Source organism: Staurois parvus, unplaced genomic scaffold (genome assembly GCF_062004578.1).
Source record: "Staurois parvus isolate SC_StPar_1 unplaced genomic scaffold, SC_StPar_1.0 ptg000287l, whole genome shotgun sequence".
In the NCBI taxonomy this organism is placed as follows: Eukaryota; Metazoa; Chordata; class Amphibia; order Anura; family Ranidae; genus Staurois; species Staurois parvus.
This window is the reverse complement of record NW_028318083.1, coordinates 7,045,101-7,066,031: the sequence shown is the minus strand read 5'-3', so window position 1 is coordinate 7,066,031 and position 20,931 is coordinate 7,045,101. Positions and strand designations below refer to the sequence as shown.

The 20,931-nt window shown below is 40.0% G+C and overlaps 1 protein-coding gene across 1 annotated transcript; it reads right to left on the bottom strand.

The window, feature by feature from the left end:
* Positions 1-2,336: 2,336 nt before the first annotated feature.
* LOC149458349 (mas-related G protein-coupled receptor member H-like) lies at positions 2,337-7,819 on the bottom strand. The gene is made up of 2 exons (XM_089682155.1): positions 7,627-7,819; positions 2,337-4,747 (listed from the first exon to the last, which is right to left on the bottom strand). The coding sequence occupies exon 2, from the start codon at positions 4,682-4,684 to the stop codon at positions 3,713-3,715; it is 972 nt and encodes a 323-aa protein (XP_089538281.1). The 5' UTR covers positions 4,685-4,747; positions 7,627-7,819; the 3' UTR covers positions 2,337-3,712.
* Between the last annotated feature and the right edge of the window lie 13,112 nt (positions 7,820-20,931).

The window sequence follows — 20,931 nt, the reverse complement described above, 5'->3', positions numbered from 1 at the left end:
GCGCACCAACCAGAAATGCGAGGCCTCAAAGCCAGCTGTGTCAAGAAACCTGGCCAGTGGTTTAGAGATGGACTCTTGATATCAGTTAAGCCCCTCAGCAGTGCAACCTCTCTTAATAGTTGTGTTTATTTATAATACAGTTGCATCTGTAAGCTGTGTCTATTACATTTCTGTCTTTAACAGAATTGCAAACACATTGCAGTGTAATACTGTCTGCCTGTTCTTAACATTTTCAGGGCATCTTAACCCAAAAAAAAATTGTAAACCCCCGGAGGGTTGGTGAATTTAGGTACTGCCTGTGAAGGCAGAAGGACACAGTTATCAGCTCCCCAAGTGGGAGTGCTACATCGGTGTAGAGTGATTCACTTGCTATACCTTGCTTTACTGTGCTATATTGCCCTAAATTACTGTGAACTGCAGTGTGGAGGATTACATATGATTGAATACCCCCTTCCCAATGTTTACCTTTAAGAGACCTAACAGTCTTTTATAGGACCAACATTTTGGGTACGTGTCAGAAACAACTGTAGTTGCTCCTGTTTAGCTACTATATTTTATTTTGCTAGGGCCTTTTTTTTATATATTTCAGGGTCCACAGCATACACTTGCTGCTGACATAGTCAAAGCTGCCCTTTGATTATGGCATTTCACCGCACACTTGTGCCGTAAAGTAGGATGCACCAAATCACCACATATTTATTCCACCTATTGCCACAACTGACATTCAGATTAGGCAAACCCCTTTATTAAATGGGTCAAGAAGTCCTAAAGTGAAAGGTAGAGGTTCTATATGTGGAGGTAATAGTGCGCAAGCAGGTTCTGCAGTACAAAATGATTGTTGGGACAAACACCATCTAGAGATAGAGCACATCTATCTCTTCTATCTCAGATTGGTCATGCTCTATAGCCAGATTTGGATAACCAATGACTACAAAAGCCCTGCTACTGATGCTACAGACTAAAAACTTTTGAAATGTTCTCTATCCCCTCTCCCCCCAAAAAAATACTCCTGCTACCATTACCTCTCCTGGCCTATTCCAGTGCTCCAGCACTGTAAATTTGTCACACAACGTTTTTGCAGCTGGACCTTACCTGCCTAATTTCTAATGTTTGCTGCAGGGCTTGTCCTGCCTTGTGTCTCAACATTTATGGCCGATTCTCTCTTACATCGAGACCTTACCAAGCTGCTTATTTACTGTCCACTCTGATTTCTATTTCAAAATAAAACCTTCTCGTCCTTCCTGTTCCCTAACCAAGCTGCTTACATTCTGTCCAGATACTGAAAAATATTTTTGGCTATTGTCTCACAAATAAAACACTTTATCTTTTATGTCACGATGGTCTTGTCTCTTTTGCTTGCGTATTGTTCTACACTGGCCAGGGGGAGGTAACACCTAAAATCTAGAAGTAATGACATTTTAATCATTTCCATGGTTCTTGCAAGCCAGGTAGAGATCAACAAACAGGTACATGAATTTGTTGCATGGAGGTAAGGAGAAGGGTGGTATACTGTAAACTCTATCAGCCCCCACCCCCGCCATAAAGCAGCATTGGCTGCTAAGACACTGTGGGCTGTGAAACCGTATAATAACAACCAATAATTCGTCCCTGGTCTATTCAGCTGCCAGACAAGATTCCCCAATGACAACTGAAAGCAAACAAAGGGGTAATGATCCTAATAAAATAAATATCAAATGCAAAGTGATAATTCAGCACTCATCTGCTGTGCCAGCCCTGTCTCTACCCATAGCTCCACAATGCTGCAGTGTTTTTGATGCCATGCAGTATTTGGAACCTCACTTCTGCTTAGTAGTCATAGCCCTATGTGGGGAGCCAGTGAGCCTGAGTGGGACGAAGCCACAATGAGCACAGGGAATGCAGCAGCATCATGTAAACACTGATATAGAACAGACTGGCATGGAGAAGGAGTGCTGAATTATCATTTTGTGTTGCATGCTATAACAAAGGTGGACACTGGCTTCGTAGAAACCAGGGAACTTGCCCTGGTATACCACTGTACACAAACTCGCAGTTGGTCTTAATTAATGCTAGTTTGCTACTCTGCAAGCTGGCAGTAAATAGGCTGCTATGCCTCCTATTCCCCTAGTCACTTGTCTTGGCACATCCCTTCTCAAATTATTTCTCCAGGAAGCAGTAATGTAAATCAGCCCCATTTGCAGTTGTCGGCGGACCGAGACTTTCAGACACATTCAACATGTACAGGTCTAGTGTACCCACCAACCTTCACTACAATTCTCTGTGGTTGATGGGAACTGTAGTTTCCTTTTACTGCAGAGAGAGAGGAGAGGATATGATGTAAAACACCTGACTAGACATACAGTATACTCAGTTTTTTTACAAAAAATTAAATTTGAACAGAATGTGTGCTGCAAATATTTATTCACAATTATACTTCAGATTTTGTTTTCCTTTTATATTTCAATATTTTTATTGAAAATCTGTAGAAACAATATACAGAAATACAGGAAACATAACCCACCCACATAATGAGTCGTAGTAAAACATTCAACGTCATGGAATGTGTAGTTACATAATAATATATCGACCAATAATGTAGTGAACAATAAACTGGAAACCCCAGTAGGGTTTGGTCGAGTTTAAGCAACTATTCCATCAATAAAAAGGTGTGGGTATTATCACTTAAACAGTTAACAAAGGTAGAGAGACCGGAAATTAAATAAAAAACTGTAAAATAGGGTAAAGAATAAATTGAAAAAGAGGAAAAAGAGAGAAAGAAAGAAAGAGGGCCAGCCAAAAGTCCAGTAAATAACAGAGAGATACCTAATCCATGGTTCCCAGGTGTTCTCAAATTTAGAGGTATTATTGTTAATTATACTAGTAAGTTTATCATTAATCATAATCCAATTAAGTTTCTGTTTGACCAAGTCTAGCGGAATTGTTGACTGTTTCCAACGTTTAGCTATAGTAATTCTTGCCGCCAACAGAATATAAAGAATTAATTTAACTGAATTCTTAGGAATATCAGTGGGCAATAGATGAAATAAGGCTACGTCAGGGGATCTGTGTATATTAATTCCCGTTACTGAGTAAATGAAGTTAAATAAATGGATCCAAAATCTATTCACCACAGGACATTTCCACCATATGTGGAGCATAGTACCCTCTTGTCCGCAGTGTCGAAAACAGCTGGGTGACACAGATGGATTAATTTTAGCAAGACATGTAGGAACTAGATACCATCGAAGAAATGTTTTGTAGTTAGATTCTTTGTTTTCCTTTTACAGATTATATGGAATAGGAACCAAGATATTTGACAGTACACATATTGAAAAGTTAGCAAATCCAAAACTGTACAGCTGTTTTATGTAAAAATTAAAAAAAAGCAAGGAGACGTGATGAAACCCTTTAGACATGTGTAAACGAAGGACAGGTTTAGATAATGTAAATAAGTTTGGTTTAAGCAGCACTTTATCCAGCTAAACAAGTTCTCTTTAAGCAAGCCAGGCAGTTAGATGTATACTGTATGAAAATCAACTATCATTAGTATTTCCAGTCTTTGCCCTCTTCAGAAGACAAGTGTTCTGTTTGACTTCCATTTGATAAAGTAAGATCCTGCTTTAAGATTCATATTCTGAAATTCCTGAATGAATCATATCTTCTTGTTAAACTAGATATTTGTTGCTGTACTGTACTGCTGAAAGAAAATCTAGAAGGCAACTGTAAGGTAAGTTTAGCTTAATGTGTTAATTGTTTTGTTGCTGTTTGAATCATCATTCTCATCATCTTCCTCCCTGAAGGCTCTTTGGAGGGCTTCCTGGATCGAGTGAGGGGTCTTTTGTTTCCATTTCCTCCCAACAATGAAGTAAATATAGGGATTGATGATGCAGTTAAGCACTGTGCAATAAATTGTTGTATAGAAAAAACTAACAGTGTCCAAATCTGTTACTATTAATCTGAAGAACATTAAAAATGACAAAAAATTAAATGGAAGAACTGATAGGATGAATACAAAAACTGCAATAATGACGATGATGTAGAGTTTAGGTGTGCACCGCTGCTTAAATGTGTTCTTTACTTTGATGAGCAAGGTGCAACTGGAAATGACCATGATTGGTAGGCAGATGCCAATGGCTAAAACAAAAACTATTATTTCAACTGCTGAACATTCTGCAGTTTGTTCTCTGAAAGCATCTGGTGTACACACAAGGTTCTCAAGGAGACTTTCCAAAGAGCCAAGGATCCAAAGAGCAGTGCACATAATACTGGACAAGTTCCTAGGACGATGACTTTGGTACCACAAGGGGAACAGAACAGAGCTACATCTTTCCATGCTGACAGCTGTAAGGATATACATTCCGGAATACTGCATAGTATCATAAAATATTTCTATGAATAAATATAAGCTATCCTTCCCTATAAATCCAGGATTTGTACCAAGGATAGTATTTAAATTGATCATCAAAAGCAAAGCAGTAAATATAATAAACAGGGCATCAGCTACAGACAGATTCATAATATAAACTGTGTATTTGTTTCTCGGGATCTTGAAGCGTAGGTACCAAAACACAATAACATTTCCAACTAGGCCAACAATACAAAGACATAGTCCTACAACAGCCACTATGCTGAAATGGATGTACGAATATTCCGAATAGCCACTAGAGGGTTCATCCAGGGTCTCATTCATGCTTGTTACATTCATGTTTTCTTTAGTATTGGTATAAATATTCCAACTGTGTTATTCAAATGTATCTTCTTCTTCCATCTGTGTTAAATACCACAAATGATTATTAGTAAATCAGAAGTCAGGATAGATAGATAGATAGATAGATAGATAGATATAGTAAATTTTAGAGAAGAACTATGATAAATTAGTTTGAATCTTACAGGAACACAATACAATGAAAAAGTGATTTTCAGTTTCCATTTAATTTAGAAATTCATATCCTACCAAATAATGCAGCAGCAAAAAGTGAATTGTTTTAGGATAAGAACTACAATAAGGCCAATCTGTTACTCATAACTACAAGATCAAATTTATCTTTTCAATTTGCAGAGCAGGTTGTAAAATAAGTTAAAACATAACAGAACATGTTGGTTGACAACAAGTGAGAAAATAATTTCCAAAGGGGAAAAATGCCAATTTTGTCATCCAAATTGGGAGAATTCCCTTCTACTCCTGTTCCAATGACCACTGCTGGATCAACTGTAAATTTGACGTTCTTCTTTATATATTTTCTTTTGCACCTGGGAACACAAACAGCGATAAAAACCTGACAAAGGTTCCAGCCCTTCTCTACTATTCCCAAAACTAAAAATGCTCAGACTGGAGTTCCACATTAACCAATATACCCTATAGGAATTACAAAATATGCTGTATATATTGTTATATAGGGAATAGGCTACTTTTTTTTACATCACAGAGATGCAAATATTAGTCTATAGCTCAAAGGAAAAGACATTCTAAAAAACACACAGTGCATAGAAGTCGCCAACTGCCTGCAGAGTCAATAGCTAAAGACCTCCAAACTTTGCATGGCCTTCAGATTAGCACAACAACAGGCTGAGCAGCTGTATCCAAGCCTTACATCACCAAGTACAATGCAAAGCATTGAATGAAATGGTGTAAAGCACACCACCACTGGACTCTAGAGCAGTGGAGACCTATTCTCTGGAGTGATGAATCATGCTTCTGGCTGGCAATCTGATAGACATGTCTGGGTTTGGCAGTTGCCAGGGGAATGGAACTTGCCTGATTGCATTGTGCCAAGTGTAAAGTTTGGTAGAGGGGGGATTATGGTGTGGGGTTGTTTTTCAGGAGTTGGGATTGGCCCCTTAGTGCCAGTGAAGGGAAGTCTTAAGGCGTCGGCATACCTAAGACATTTTGGACAATTTCATGCTCCCAACTTTGTGGGAACAGTTTGGAGATGGCCCCTTCCTGTTCCAACATGACTGCGCACCAGTGCACAAAGGAAGGTCCATAAAGACATGGATGAGCGAGTTTGGGGTGGAGGCACTTGACTGGCCTGCACGGAGTCCTGACCACAACCTGATAGAACACCTTTGGGATGAATTAGAGTAGAGACTGCGAGCCAGGCCTTGTCGTAGGACATCAGTGCCTTACCTCACAAATGCACTTCTGAAAGAATGGTCAAACATTCCCATAGACCCACTCCTAAACCTTGTCGACAACCTTCCCAGAAGAGTTAGCTGCAAAGGGTGGGCCAACTCAATATTCATTCCTACGGACCAAGGCTGGGATGCCATTAAAGTTCATGTGCATGTAAAGGTCGGAGTCCCAATACTTTTGGCAATAATAGAGTATATATATATATATATATATATATATATATATACACATATCATATCTATACATTGGCCTGGATGGGAAGAGGTTGAGTGAAAAGCTTTTCTTACCTACTCAGTAGCAATAGTTTTGCCTGATGGCATCTGCAGGTTTGTCATAGGCAGTAGACAACAATCTGATATACTTGACAACAGTTAGATCATAAAATTATATTTTAATGCTTACAGTCCCTGTGACTGGTCATGATGGAGGCAGACATGTGAACTTGATTACAGAGATCTTGCTGTCGAAGTACCAGAAAGGTAGGGGTGATTTAATCAGTGAGCACCTACCCAAAACTGAAATATGAGTGATAAAGTGAAGTTTGTTCAAAAAGTTATGTAGCATATACTGTATATTTGCTACAAAATGTTTTTTTGTTATTTAGTGTTAATAAAAACACCTTTCTATTTCAATGTGCATCCATCTATAATTTTCTAATATTGGCAAAGAATTCAAACATGTTTTATCTGTATACAGATGTTGTGGACATTGTTGGTATACAGTAATATAGGATTAAGCTGGCCATGCACTAAAAGAATTTAGTTAGAATTTTTTTGTTTCAAGACGTTTTTCAATTTTTTAATCATTAGTAGGGTCAAATCGATATTCATTTTCAGTGATGAGAAAATTTGAAGGAGCAGCATGTAAAATTTTTCTCGTACAAACACATTTCTAGCAGTGTATGTGGTTTTCATTTAGGAAAATCTGTTTGTTCCAAAATCAAATGTGAAAAGCAAACAGAATTTTGGATTACTTTTGAATGACATTTGTAACGTCATTGAATGCACAGAGAATTTTTGTATGAAGAGAGTTTTAAAATATGTGAGTTCCAAAACAAACAGTAATATGTAGTAAATTGCAAGGAAGTTAACTAAAATCCTTCCAATGTATGTAAATTACCAGGGAAGGGTTGTACTTTTTTCAGCAAAAGTGGAGTTATACTCTTGGCAGGTTTACTATAAATGTTATAATGTGTGATTGAAGTTTCTGTATATCTTCTGTATATCTGTATTTTTTTTATGCAGGACTGGGGTCTAAAATCACCATAAATACAAAACAGATGTAAATTAATCTCTTTTCTAATGTTACCATTCTTATCCAATAAAAGTCTTAAAAACTCAGAAATAGTCTATGTCATTAGCAGTGTCCCACATTAATAAAGGTCTACAAAGTTCATGTTCTGTATATCCTATACAATTCTGAGTAGTAATCCTTTAGTTTAGAACTGCAAGCTAACAGCAAATTATAAAACATTTCTAAATTATACAAGCGTAACATAAAATAATAGATCTCACCTGTAATATGTTGTTTTTATGTTTCCAGGTAACTATACATATAGTTACACCATTCTGGGACACTCAGGCATAAGCTGCTGTCTTTGTGACGAAGCAACGATATGAGATAAATGACTTAAACAGGCAGATGTGTCTGAGGCATCGATGGAGTCATATAAAGCACAGAGGTGGAGCTACAACAGGACATAATTGAGCACCAGGTTTGGAAATTGCGTAAGTCAGCTTCTCTGTAGCATCTAATCCTGTAATTATTGGGAAATAAAAGGAAGTAATATACTGTATAGGATTTGCATACCAGTGATAGCTACGCTACAGGACCAGTTTATCATTCTTCATACATCTAGGAAAATCCAAATATGGTGTTGAAATCATATCAGACTTTGTATATATGATGGGGTTATTTACTAAAACTAGAGAGTGCAAAACCTGGTGCAGCTGATTGGCTACCATGTACCGCAGCAATATATTTTCTAAAAGCAGAGGATCTATACAATAAAATATTGGTAGAACAGATTTTATAGGGTGTGTAATATTTGCAAAATGTTTATCGAAACCTATATTTTCAGTAAAAAATACACTAAAATTCTTTAGTATGTAAACACAATAAGTTTATTAAAGATGGGATTGCCGAGTATAATAAATACCAAATGCATTTAGCCTCACAATCATATGTAATGGAGAAACTGAAAAAAAGGTGATGCTCGAAATTGTAAATAAGTAACCTAAAAAAACCTTTACAGTTTATCCAGTTCATCACTTCAGAATTTAATCCCAAAACATGACTCAAGTGTATACCCCAAATGTTACCTTGGCTGCAAATTCTATTCAAAAAGTTAATCTTGAGCACTACTCTGGTTAACCGTTCTTACATGGTACCCTGTGCCCAAGTAAGGCTTGGGTTAAACACAAAGGAGGCTGAATATCAGAATGGCACAGTGGAGGGAGAATTACCAAAAACTTTGGTGTTTTCAGCTGTCAGATTCCCTTTTTTTAGGTTTTTTTGTATTGCACTCCCTTAATTACTGGCTGCCCCACCACAGTACATGTACTGCAGCGGAGCAGTACGGGCAGACATAGTCCTGTATATACACTCACTGGCCACTTTATTAGGTAGACCTTGCTAGTACCGGGTTGGACCCCCTTTTGCCTTCAGAACTGCCTTAATTCTTTGTGGCATAGATTCAACAAGGCGTTAACAAGGTGTTGGTAACATTCCACAGAGAATTTTGTCCATTGTGACATGATAGCATCATGTAGTTGCTGCAGATTTGTCGGCTGCACATCCATGTTGAGAGTTTCCCATTCCACCACATCCCACAGGTGCTCTTTTGCATTGAGATCTGGTGACTGTGGAGGCAATTGGAGTACAGTGAACTTATTGTCATGTTCAAGAAACCAGTTGGAGATGATTTGAGGTTTGTGACATGGTGCATTATCCTGCTGGAAGTAGCCAGCAGAAGATGGGTACACTGGCACCCGGTGCGGTCTTCTACTGCTGTAACCCATCTGCTTCAAGGTTCGATGTGTTGTGCGTTCAGAGATGGTATTCTGTATACCTTGATTGCAACAAGTGGTTATTTGAGTTACAGTTGCCTATCATCAACAAATCAGCAATCTATCGTCTCGAATCAGTCTGCCCATTCTCCCCTGACCTCTGACATCAACAAGGCATTTTCATTCACACAACTGCTGCTCACTGGATATTTTCTCTTTTTCATACCATTCTCTGTAAACCCTAGAGATGGTTGTACATGAGAATCCCAGCAGATCAGCAGTTTTGGAAATACTCAGAACAGCCCATCTGGCACCAGCAACCATACAACGTTCAAAGTCACTTAAATCCCCTTTCTGACCCATTCTGATTGATAATTTGTTTAAACTTCAGCATGTTGTCTTCACCACGTCTAAATGCCTAAATGAATTGGGTTGCTGCCATGTGATTGGCTCATTAGCCAATTAGCAATTTTTGCTACCAAGCAGTTGAACAGGTGTACCAGATAAAGTGGCCAGTGAGTGTATGTATATATATATATATATATATATATATATATATATACAGTTGTGTTCAAAATAATAGCAGTCAGACATCACTAACCTGATCAATCACTGTTTTTGGTAGAAATTATATTTCTACATGGCAAATAATTTACTATCAGGTGTAGGTGTAATTGAAAGGGGCATGTTCAAAATAATAGCAGTGTGGAGTTCTATTAGTGAGGTCATTCGTTCTTTGAAAAACATTGTGGCAATTATTGCCCTTATTTAAGGAAGAAAGGCGGCAAATGTTGTACATACTGGTTGCAGTGCATTTCTCTCTGAAATTCTGAGGAAAATGGGTCGTTCCAGACATTGTTCAGAAGAACAGCGTACCTTGATTAAAAAGTTGATTGGAGAGGGGAAAACATATAAAGAAGTGCAGAAAATGATAGACTGCTCAGCTAAAATGATTGCAAATGCTTTAAAATGGCAACCAAAACCTGAAAGATGTGGAAGAAAGCTAAAAACTACCATTCGAATGGATAGAAGAATAGCCAAAATGGCAAGGACTCAGCCAACAATCAGCTCCAGGAAGATCAAAGAAGGTCTAAAGTTACCTGTGAGTACTGTTACAATTAGAAGACGCCTATGTGAAGCCAAGCTATCTGCAAGAAGCCCCCGCAAAGTCCCACTGTTGAAAAAAAGACGTGCTGAAGAGGTTACAATTTGCCAAGGAGCACATTGACTGGCCTAAAGAGAAATGGCACAACATTTTGTGGACTGATGAAAGTAAGATTGTTCTTTTTGGGTCTAGTGGCCAGAGACAGTGTGTCAGATGACCCCCAAACACTGAATTCAAGCCACAGTACACTGTGAAGACAGTGAAGCATGGTGGTGCAAGCATCATGATATGGGGATGTTTCTCATACTACGTTGTTGGGCCTATTTATCGCATACCAGGGATCATGGATCAGTTTGAATACATCAGAATACTTGAAGAGGTCATGCTGCCTTATGCTGAAGAGGAAATGCCCTTGAAATGGGTGTTCCAACAAGACGACCCCAAACACACCAGTAAACGTGCAACATCTTGGTTCCAGACCAACAAGATTGACGTTATGGAGTGGCCAGCCCAATCCCCGGATCTTAATCCAATAGAAAACTTGTGGGGTGACATCACAAATGCAGTTTCTGAGGCAAAACCAAGAAATAGAGAAGAACTGTGGAATGTAGTCCAATCATCCTGGGCTGGAATACCTGTTCACAGGTGCCAGAAGTTGGTTGACTCCATGCAACACAGATGTACAGCAGTTCTCAGAAACAGTGCTTATACAACTAAATATTCATTAAGTGATTCAAAGGAAAGCAAAATCTTCAAACATTTTTCAGTTTATATAGTGAATGTTTGAGTTTGTAAAGAAGAATACAAACAATGCTATTTTTTTGAACAGTCTAATATTCACTTTTCTTCAATTTTTTTAGAGGAACAACACAAATTTGATATATTTTTCTTCATGTTTTGATTTGGAATAGAATGTGTAGTGTTCCCAATGCATTTGTGTGTATGGAAATAAAAGTTATTAGAAGGATTTTGAACTTTATTCACTTTTTTCAACACAATGCTATTATTTTGAACACAACTGTATATATATATATATATATATATATATATATATATATATATATATACACACACACACACACATGTGACTGCCTTTTTCCGGGTCTGCGGGCGTAATAAATAGCTGTGCAAATTCTGATATATATACCAGGGTTCTTCAACCAGGGTGCCGCAAAGAGTCCCCAGGAGTGCCGTGGTTAAATGACAAATAGCCCTTTACAGTCATGAGAGGGTTACTTTGTTAATGTCTATTTACAGAGAGGAGGGAGAGAGCAAATCCCCCCCCCCCCTGCAACTCTCTACAGCTCTCTCCTCCTCTCTGTACTCTTGCCAAGAAAACTGAAAGCTGTGCAAGCCTACGTTTAGCAGATGCATGGGGGTGTCAAATAATATTAATATACGTTTGCGCTCACTATAACACATAGTACCACAGTACCATGCACTTTGCCAGCACCTTTTTTTTTGCAAGTTTCACAAGCATAGAGCAACCTATTAAAAAACGCAACACACAGGAACATGCAAAAAAGCATTTGGACGCACCTCCTTGTGTGAACGAGTCCTCAGACTGGTGTGCCCCAGGATTGTGCGCAATTCTAAAGGGTGCCTTGACTGATAAAAGGTTGAAAAACACATATATATATATACCATAGTTTGTAGATGCTATAACTTTCACACAAACCAATTAATTTTTTTTTTACGAAAGATGTAGTAGAATACATTATTGCCTAAATTTATGATGAAATTACATTTTTTTATTGGATATGTTTTGTAACAGAAAGAAAATGTTGATTTTTTTGGGGGTTGCTTTACAAGGTGAGGGTTCACATATACTTTAATGGACCAAAAGGAAGCAAATAAGTGAATAAAATAAGTTCAGTGCTAGGGTTTACATACACGTTACTGATTGACGGAGAAATAGGCAAAGCACCGAGTATGATTAGTGTTGCTAGGTAGCACTTGATATATGCTGGTGAGGTAGAAAGGCACCTTCCCATGAGTTACTAGACATACATTACACTTCCATGTTAAATTATTAAAATATTAGGTTTGATTACTAGAGCATTTCAACAAATTCAGATGAGGTGATTACTCATTTGTGATCCCCACCCTTTTCCCCAGGTTTTCCCCAGGTTTTATTTTTTGGATGGTGAAATCATATTAATCCTGGTATGTATTCTATCAGAAAGCAATTAAATACAAGTTATACTTGTTTGTGTATGTAACTCTCCCTGTCAGACATTCGTTTCGGCTTTAATTACAGTTACTAGCAATGCTTGCACTTTAATGTGGTCTGTTAAATGAGGCCTTATAAAAAAACAGCAACCTAAATTCCCTTGTGCATCCGTTTGCTATTATTATGCAGATTCTCCATGCACTTATTTATGATCTGTAACAGAATACGTAATCGGCCTAATGATCAGACACGTAACTGTAACTTGCGGTTTTGCTAAACAGATGAAAAGTTAGAAACAATAATGCTAAACAGGTTCAGGATTGCAAAAACATCAGTCAGTGCAGAATAATATAAAACAGAATATGAAAGCTCCACAAACATGGACTCTTCACAGGGCAACATATGGCTGCATAGTATGGTCTATATAAGACTCCATATAAACAGAGAGTCTAGCTGCAATCTCTATTTCAGTAAAACAGTTTAGAACACAGCTACTTGCGCTTATAAACAGCATCCCTTTTATTAAAGTCCAGGGTACCTCTGGTAACACAGGGAAGTAGTCGAAGGGATTCAGGACCTCAAGAAGACAGGGCTACCCCACTGGTGATAGCTCCCAACCAGGGGCGGACTGACAACTCATGGGGCCCCCAGGCAATAGGGGATCATGGGGCCCCTGTGTCCTTGCCCACACTCAAATCACACCCAAAAAAGCCTATGAAAGGTACCAGGGACATCTCATGGGGCCCCCTACTGACCCCGGGCCCTCGGTTCCCCAATAGTCAGTCCGCCCCTGCTCCCAACTGTCCCTGGTTTCGAGGGACTGTCCCTGATTTGGAACAAAGTCCCTCTGTCCCTCATTCCTCCTCATTTGTCCCTCATTTTGGTCTGATCTCTATAATTGTATAAAAAATGCACTTGTTTTCCAGTGCTAAACCTTTCATCCTATTTCTAAATTGCTGCATTTGTAAATTTCAAAAGCCAGTAAAAAGCAATAGTAGTGGTAAAAAAATGCACTTGTGGGTTTAACTAATCATTTTTTTTTTGTATAATTCTCCTTTAAAGGGGTGTGGCAGGGGTTGTGTACTATGCCTACATACTTTTGCTATTAGGTGTTCCTCTTTCCCATCTCAAAAAGTTGGGAGGCATGCTACTAGGCCTGCAGTGCTCTGGAAGCAATCAGGTAGGGCCCCCCCACAGTAAATGTAGAAGCTGCATGATATTAGGCTCCTGACTGACTGGCTGCCTGCATGCCAGTGCTGACAGTGGAGGGCCTCTCACCTGTCTGTAGATCATTTCCCAGCTACCTCTGCCTTCTAGTGTGGCCTTTCTGAGTTGCTAAGGAAGGGAAACAAAAACTTTTCTTCCCTGGGCATGTCCAGAAACCCAGGGAGTTACGGGAAAAGAAGCTAAAGGGGCATGCATCTGAGCATTTCACTACAAATCATAAGATATGGAATTGTTTTGGTGCTGGTACCTTCCTTCAGAACAAGTCACACAAGATTTTTAATATAAAAACATAAAATTTTATAAAAACATTTCACTGGGAAATTAAGCCCCCAAGAATTAACAGATGGATAAGATACACGATATAGATATAAAGCCATATCCCCCATGAGAGCGCCTCCCCTTCTTGTAAATTACATATTATATTATGACATAGACTGACTATATAAGTATTAGGAAGGGGGTGCAGAATCCCGGGGCGTTTCACACTCTGGATTTTTCAGGGGTTCAGGGGGTACAATCAGTATGGCTAATCTGTGAATTCCACTGAGCCCACTCAATTGGAGAGGAGCCTCAGTTGGGTCCCACAAATTACTCTCGTCAGACCTGGCAATGAGCGCAAAACTTTACACTTTGCACAATGCAGCCAGGCAAGTACCGTTCTCCTGGCAACCGCTAAACCCAGACACGTCCATCGAATTGCCAGACAGGGAAGCGTGATTCGTCACTCCAAAGAACACGTCTCCACTACTCTAGGGCCCAGTGGTGGCGTGCTTTACACCACTGCATCCAACATCATGCACTTGGTGATGTATGGCTTGGATGCAGCTGCTCAGCCATGGAAACCCATTCCATGAAGATCTCTACGCACTGTTGTTGTGCTAATCTGAAGGCCACATGAAGTTTGGAGGTCTTTAGCTATTGACTCTGCAGACACTTGACGACTTCTGTTCACTGTGTGCTTCAGCATGAGCTGACTCCACTCTGTCATTTTATGTGGCCTACCACTTTGTGGCTGAGTTGCTGTTGCTCCCAGTTGCTTCTACGTTGTTATATTACCAACAGTTGACCGTGGAATATTTAGTAGCAAGGAAATTTCATGGATGGACTTTTTGCACAGATGGCAACCTACGGTACCACGCTTGAATTCACTGAGCTCCTGAGAGCGACCCATTCTTTCATAAATGTTTGTAGAAGCAGTCTACATGAGATGTACATGTATACATCTGTGGACATGGAGGTGATTGGAACACCCGAAGCCAATGATTTGGAGGGCTAGCCCAATACTTTTGGCAATATAATGTATGTGGTTTACTAATGTACCACATTTTCTTACTTTCATATCTGGAGTGATCAGAAGTAGTGACAAACCAGCCCATTTGCTAAAATGAGCCTGAAGTCCATGAACCCCAAAAATAGCACCTACAGCCCAATAAAATCTATAGAAGTAGAATATTTTCATTTTTTTCTGGCGTTTTTCAAAGCCAGTTTGCAAGGTTTTGGGAAAAAAGACATGTGTAGCTGGGCACTACCATGGGGAACATGTACCAATACAAAAAAAATTTATAATAATCAGCAGGGAGGGTTTTTTTTAAAAAGAACAACATTAAACATACACAACTCTATTAAATACCATATTTGGGGGATGTGGTGGTAAGTGACTCACCTGTATAATGCACTGAGGAATGTGATATTAAAAAAAAAAACAACATTTAAATTGTTGCTACAGTATATATCCCGACCACTTTGTTCTGTCTGTAAAAAAAGCAGCTAGGGGAGATCCCACACGGAAAAAAAACTGTGCAGACCACCCCAAAATCCATACCAGACCTGTATACTTGAGGGACTGGTATGGTTATAAGAGGAAACCCCACACAAAGAAGGCAAAAAAATAAAAACAACATAGGGACCCCCCAAAAAAATAATCTATAACAGACCTTTATCTGAGCATGCAACAAGACTGGACAAGAAATGCAGAGGCAGGAAGCTCGCAAACCTTCCTCTCCTGAACAACACCTGGACAAATGACCTGGCAAAGCACCTGTATTGCTGGATAAGGTTCCTGTATGAATTTTAATGTGACCTCCATGCAAAAACCAGGTGTGGGTCCCCTCAAAAGATCCAGACTCTCATCCTTGATGAGGATTTGTTGTAGATTTTCAAAGGCAGTGGGATACTCCTACAAATCCTAGTTTCTCATTCAGTCCCCACTCCTGGCACTTCCATCTTCAGTCTTCCTTCCAGGTTCACACTCTGTGCCACTTTGAATGGCTGGGACCTGGTAATGTGACTTTAGCGCATGTGAAAGGAAGTCACTGTTGCGGTAAGGTGCTCACTGAGTGTGCCCTGAATGCAGAATGCATTGTGCACATGTAGTGACATCAACAGCTTAGGCAATGTGAATATCATCTAACTGACACAAATTTAGGAGATATTTACAGCACCTGCAGGTTAGACGTAATAAAGCTTACTTGTAGGACAAAAATTAAAAAATTAGTTATTAACCACTGGAGGACCGCCCTATTATAGCACTTTTACTGCTACAGGGTGGCCCTCTTGTCCAAAATCACGTACTGTATATACATATACTGTGTATATATATATATATATATATATATATTATACAGTATTTATAAAGCGCCAATAGTTCGCTCAGCGCTGTACATTACAAAGGGGGACAGAACATGTGACGGAACAATACCAATACAATGTGACACACGAGGGGTTCGAGGGCCCTGCTCTTTCGAGCTTACAATCTAGGAATATATATATATATACACGTGATTTTGCACTTCCACCACAGGGGGTGTGCGCAGTCTGCCAGTGGCTCACTACTGTTGTGAACACTCACAGCAGAAGCCGATCTGTGAGTCCTGGCGAATGCATGTTCACCGGCACCCGCCAAACGTCAGGCAGGAGAGAGAACAGAGCACTGCCTAAGTAAACAAGGCAGAGCTCTGTTCTGACAGGTGGTGAACTGAAGGATCGTATGTCTCTGCAAAGCTGGGAACACAATCCTTCAGTTATTGTAGTAACAGCTTCACCTAGTGTACACCAAGCACATAGCTAAGCACACATTTAACCCTTTGATTGCCCTAGGTGTTAACCCCTTCTCAACCAGTGTCATTAATACAGCAATCAGTGCATGTTTTTAGCACTGATCACTGTATTAGTGTCACTGGTTTTCACAAAGTGTCAGTTAGTGTAAAAATGTCTGCCCCTATATTGCAGTCCCACTATAAGTTGCTGATTTCTGCCATTACTAGTATAAAAAATTTTTTTTTAAATTCTAGGTTATGTCCCATAGTGTGTAGACGTTATAACTTTTGCACAAACTAATCAATATATACTTTATTGGGATTATTTTTACCAAAAATATGTAGCATAATATATTTTGGCCTAAATTTCTGAAGAAATCTGATTTTGAATTTTTTTTTATTGGGTACATTTTATAGTAGAATTGATAGTGTTTGAAATGTAGGAAATGCAAAGGTGGACACACCAAGAAGAATCCAGAAGAGCTGAAAACAAAAATGTATTGGTAAATGCGTAAATGAATTCCATTTCCAACAATTTTGAGCTTTTGTTATTGTCTTTTTAAATAACAAATTACTCACTCAGTAAAATCACTAGCTCTGTTTTTTTTACGTCAATTATTATCACCGGTCCTAAACAATCCAGAGAGTTCACAATGGACTTGCATGTTTGTTTAAGCCAGTATCAATGCTCCTGTTTAAAGTGTAGGGAAACCCACAGCATAGTTTGCACCCATACTAGTTTTTAATAGGCTCTAACAATTATAGCAGTGTATTGCAGCTCTTACTCCTGAAGGAGCCGCTAAATGTATTAGGTTCCCTGTTCCTGTGCCCAAGCATCTGCAAATGGAACCATGTACTCTGACACACATACTGTAAAAACAAGCAATGAGTGTTGAGAGCAACTTCTTCTAAACCCTATAATAATATTTTTTGCTGGCCAGCTTGTTGGGGCCCAAGTGTTATGTTGGAATGCTCAGGATAATGCCCTTTAAGCACCAATGATGACACTGACTCTGGTCCCTTTAAACACTAATTAAATAACTGGCTCTGTGATACTTGCAGGTAGCACTGTCCCTCTTTTTTCAAAGTGTCATGTGGATTTGGCCAGTGGCCTTTTACCACCTTCTTGTGGTCTCCCTCTGTATGCTGGGTGAAACACAGTCAGTTTGTGTCTACAGTGTCCTTCCCCCTTGATCAAGTAGCAAGTTCTATCAATATCTGTAGCTCTTTCTTATGTCCTTAGATGTGTGTCGCTTTGCAGTGCAGCAGTCAGCAGTCTGCCAGCAGCCAAATGTGCATACAATCCTCTCAGAAACATGTATATTATATGTACTGTTATGGCTGGGGAGGGGGGGGGGGTTCTCTAGTTTAGAAGATGGTAAATTAATCCTATGCTAAAATATATGGACATATAGGCTAAAATACACTCTAAAAAAATTAAAGGAACACTTTTTAATCAGAGTATTACATCAAGTCAAATAAACTCCTTGGATATTGATCTGATCAGTTAGGTAGCAGAGGAGGTTCTTAATCAGTTTCAGCTGCTTTGGTGTTAATGAAATTAACAACCGGTGCACTAGATGGGCAACAATGTGGCGACCCTCAAAACAGGAATGGTTTTAAAGGTGAAGGCCACTGACATTTTTTTCCCTACTTATCTTTTCTGACTGTTTTTCACTAGGTTTGCATTTGGCTAGGGTCAGTGTCACTACTGGTAGCATGAGATGATACCTGAAACATACAGAGGTTGCACAGGCAGCCCAACTCTTCTAGGATGGCACATCAATACGTGCCACTACCAGAAGGTTTGCTGCGTCTCCCAGCACAGTTTCAAGAGCATGGAAGAGATTCCAGGAGACAGGAAGTTACTCTAGGAGAGCTGGACAGGGCCGTAGAAGGTCATTAACCCATCAGCAGGACCGGTATCTGCTCCTTTGTGCAAGAAGGAACAGGATGAGCACTGCCAGAGCCCTACAAAATTACTTTCAGCAGTAACTGGTGTGAATGTCTCTGACCAAACAATCAGAAACAGATTTCTTTAGGATGGCCTGAAGGCCCGATGGCCCTGTGCTCACTGCCTGGCACCATAGAGCTCGATTGGCATTTGCCATTGAACACCAGAATTGGCAGGTCTGCCACTGGCGCCCTGTGCTTTTTACAGATGAGAGTGGATTAACCCTGAGCACATGTGACAGACATGAAAGGGTCTGGAGAAGCCGTTGAGAATGTTATGCTGCCTGTAACATCGTTCAGCATGACGGTTTTGGTCGGGTGTCGGCAACCCGCGGCTCCGGAGCAGCATGCGGCTCTTTTTCACCTTTCCTGAGGCTCCGGAGCACACTGCCCACCAGGTGACAGGCAATAGGATCGGCAAGCCGCGGCTCTTTTAATGCAGCTCTTCTGTGTGCCGGGCGCCCACTGGCAAACATTGGCTGTCAGGATGTAGGCGGGGCAGCCCGGATGTAGGCGGGGCAGCGTGACGAACTCCTCTCCTCTCACAGTCCACCCTGAAGACCAGAACGGCGCGGGAACCCAGCGAGAGGAACACGCGGAGCAAAGGTAAGTGAATTGACACAATATGGGGAATGAATTACTATAGGGGGGATGAATTACTATAGGGGGGATGAATTACTATGGGGGATGAATTACTATATGGGGGATGAATTACTATAGGGGGGATGAATTACTATGGGGGATGAATTACTATATGGGGGATGAATTACTATGGGGGATGAATTACTATATGGGGGATGAATTACTATATGGGGGATGAATTACTATATGGGGGATGAATTACTATATGGGGGATGAATTATTATATGGGGGATGAATTATTATATGGGGGATGAATTACTATAGGGGGGGATGAATTACTATGGGGGATGAATTACTATAGGGGGGATGAATTACTATATGGGGGATGAATTACTATATGGGGGATGAATTACTATATGGGGGATGAATTACTATGGGGGATGAATTACTATGGGGGATGAATTACTATGGGGGATGAATTACTATATGGGGGATGAATTACTATGGGGGATGAATTGCTATATGGGGGATGAATTACTATATGGGGGATGAATTACTATATGGGGGATGAATTACTATGGGGGATGAATTACTATATGGGGGATGAATTATTATATGGGGGATGAATTACTATAGGGGGGATGAATTACTATATGGGGGTGAATTACTATATGGGGGATTAATTACTATGGGGGATGAATTACTATATGGGGGATGAATTACTATGTGGGGGATGAATTACTATGGGGGATGAATTACTATATGGGGGATGAATTACTATATGGGGGATGAATTACTATATGGGGGATGTATTTTCAGTTTTAAAAATGTTTCTCTCAAAATAAATTTCAATCGTGGTTTTGGCGAGATTTGGCTCAGTTGAAAAAAAAAGTTGCCCACCACTGACCTAAGGCTATGATTGTGATTATGACGATACACTGTGGCCCTGATTAACCCTTTGCTTACTGGGCCCTTAAACCCCCTTCATGACCAGAGCGCTTTTTGCAATATATGCAGTGTCGGATTTGTTTTAAATGTTGCAATGGTTTTGCGGCTCCCAGTCTTTTTTTCCCTCTCGGAAACGGGTCCAAGTGGCTCTTTATGTCTTAAAGGTTGCAGACCCCTGGTTTTGGTGGTGGGTCAGGGATGGTCTGGGGAGCAATATCCATGGAGGGACACACAGAACTCTACAGGCAGCCTGATTGCCATTAGGTATTGGGATGAAATCCTTGGACCCATTATCAGACCCTATGCTGGTGCAGTGGGTCCTGGGTTCCTCCTGGTACACGACAATGCCCTGCCTCATTGACACCATTGAATGGCCCCCATGCTCACCTGACCTAAATCCAATAGAACACCTCTGGGATATTATGTTTTGGTTCATCTGATGCCGCCAGGTTGCACTTAAGACTGTCCAGGAGCTCAGTGATTCCCTGGTCCAGATCAGGGAGGAAATACCCCAGGACACCATCCATTGTCTCATTGAGAGCATGCCCCGAAGTTGTCAGGAATGCATCTAAGCACGTGGGGACATACAAACTACTAAGTACCATTCTGAGTTACTGCAATGACATTTCAGCAAAATGGACTAGCCTGCTTCATAATTTTTTAACTTTGATTTTTGGGGTGTCTTTGCATTCAGTCCTCTGTAGGTTAATCATTTTCATTTCCGTCAAACGATGGGGCATCCTTATGTTCCTTACGCATTACCCAGTCCATATCAGTATAGATATCCA

Bases quoted from the DNA above. Each gene is read 5' to 3' on its own strand.
- LOC149458349 (XM_089682155.1), bottom strand. From the start codon at position 4,684: ATGAATGTAACAAGCATGAATGAGACCCTGGATGAACCCTCTAGTGGC.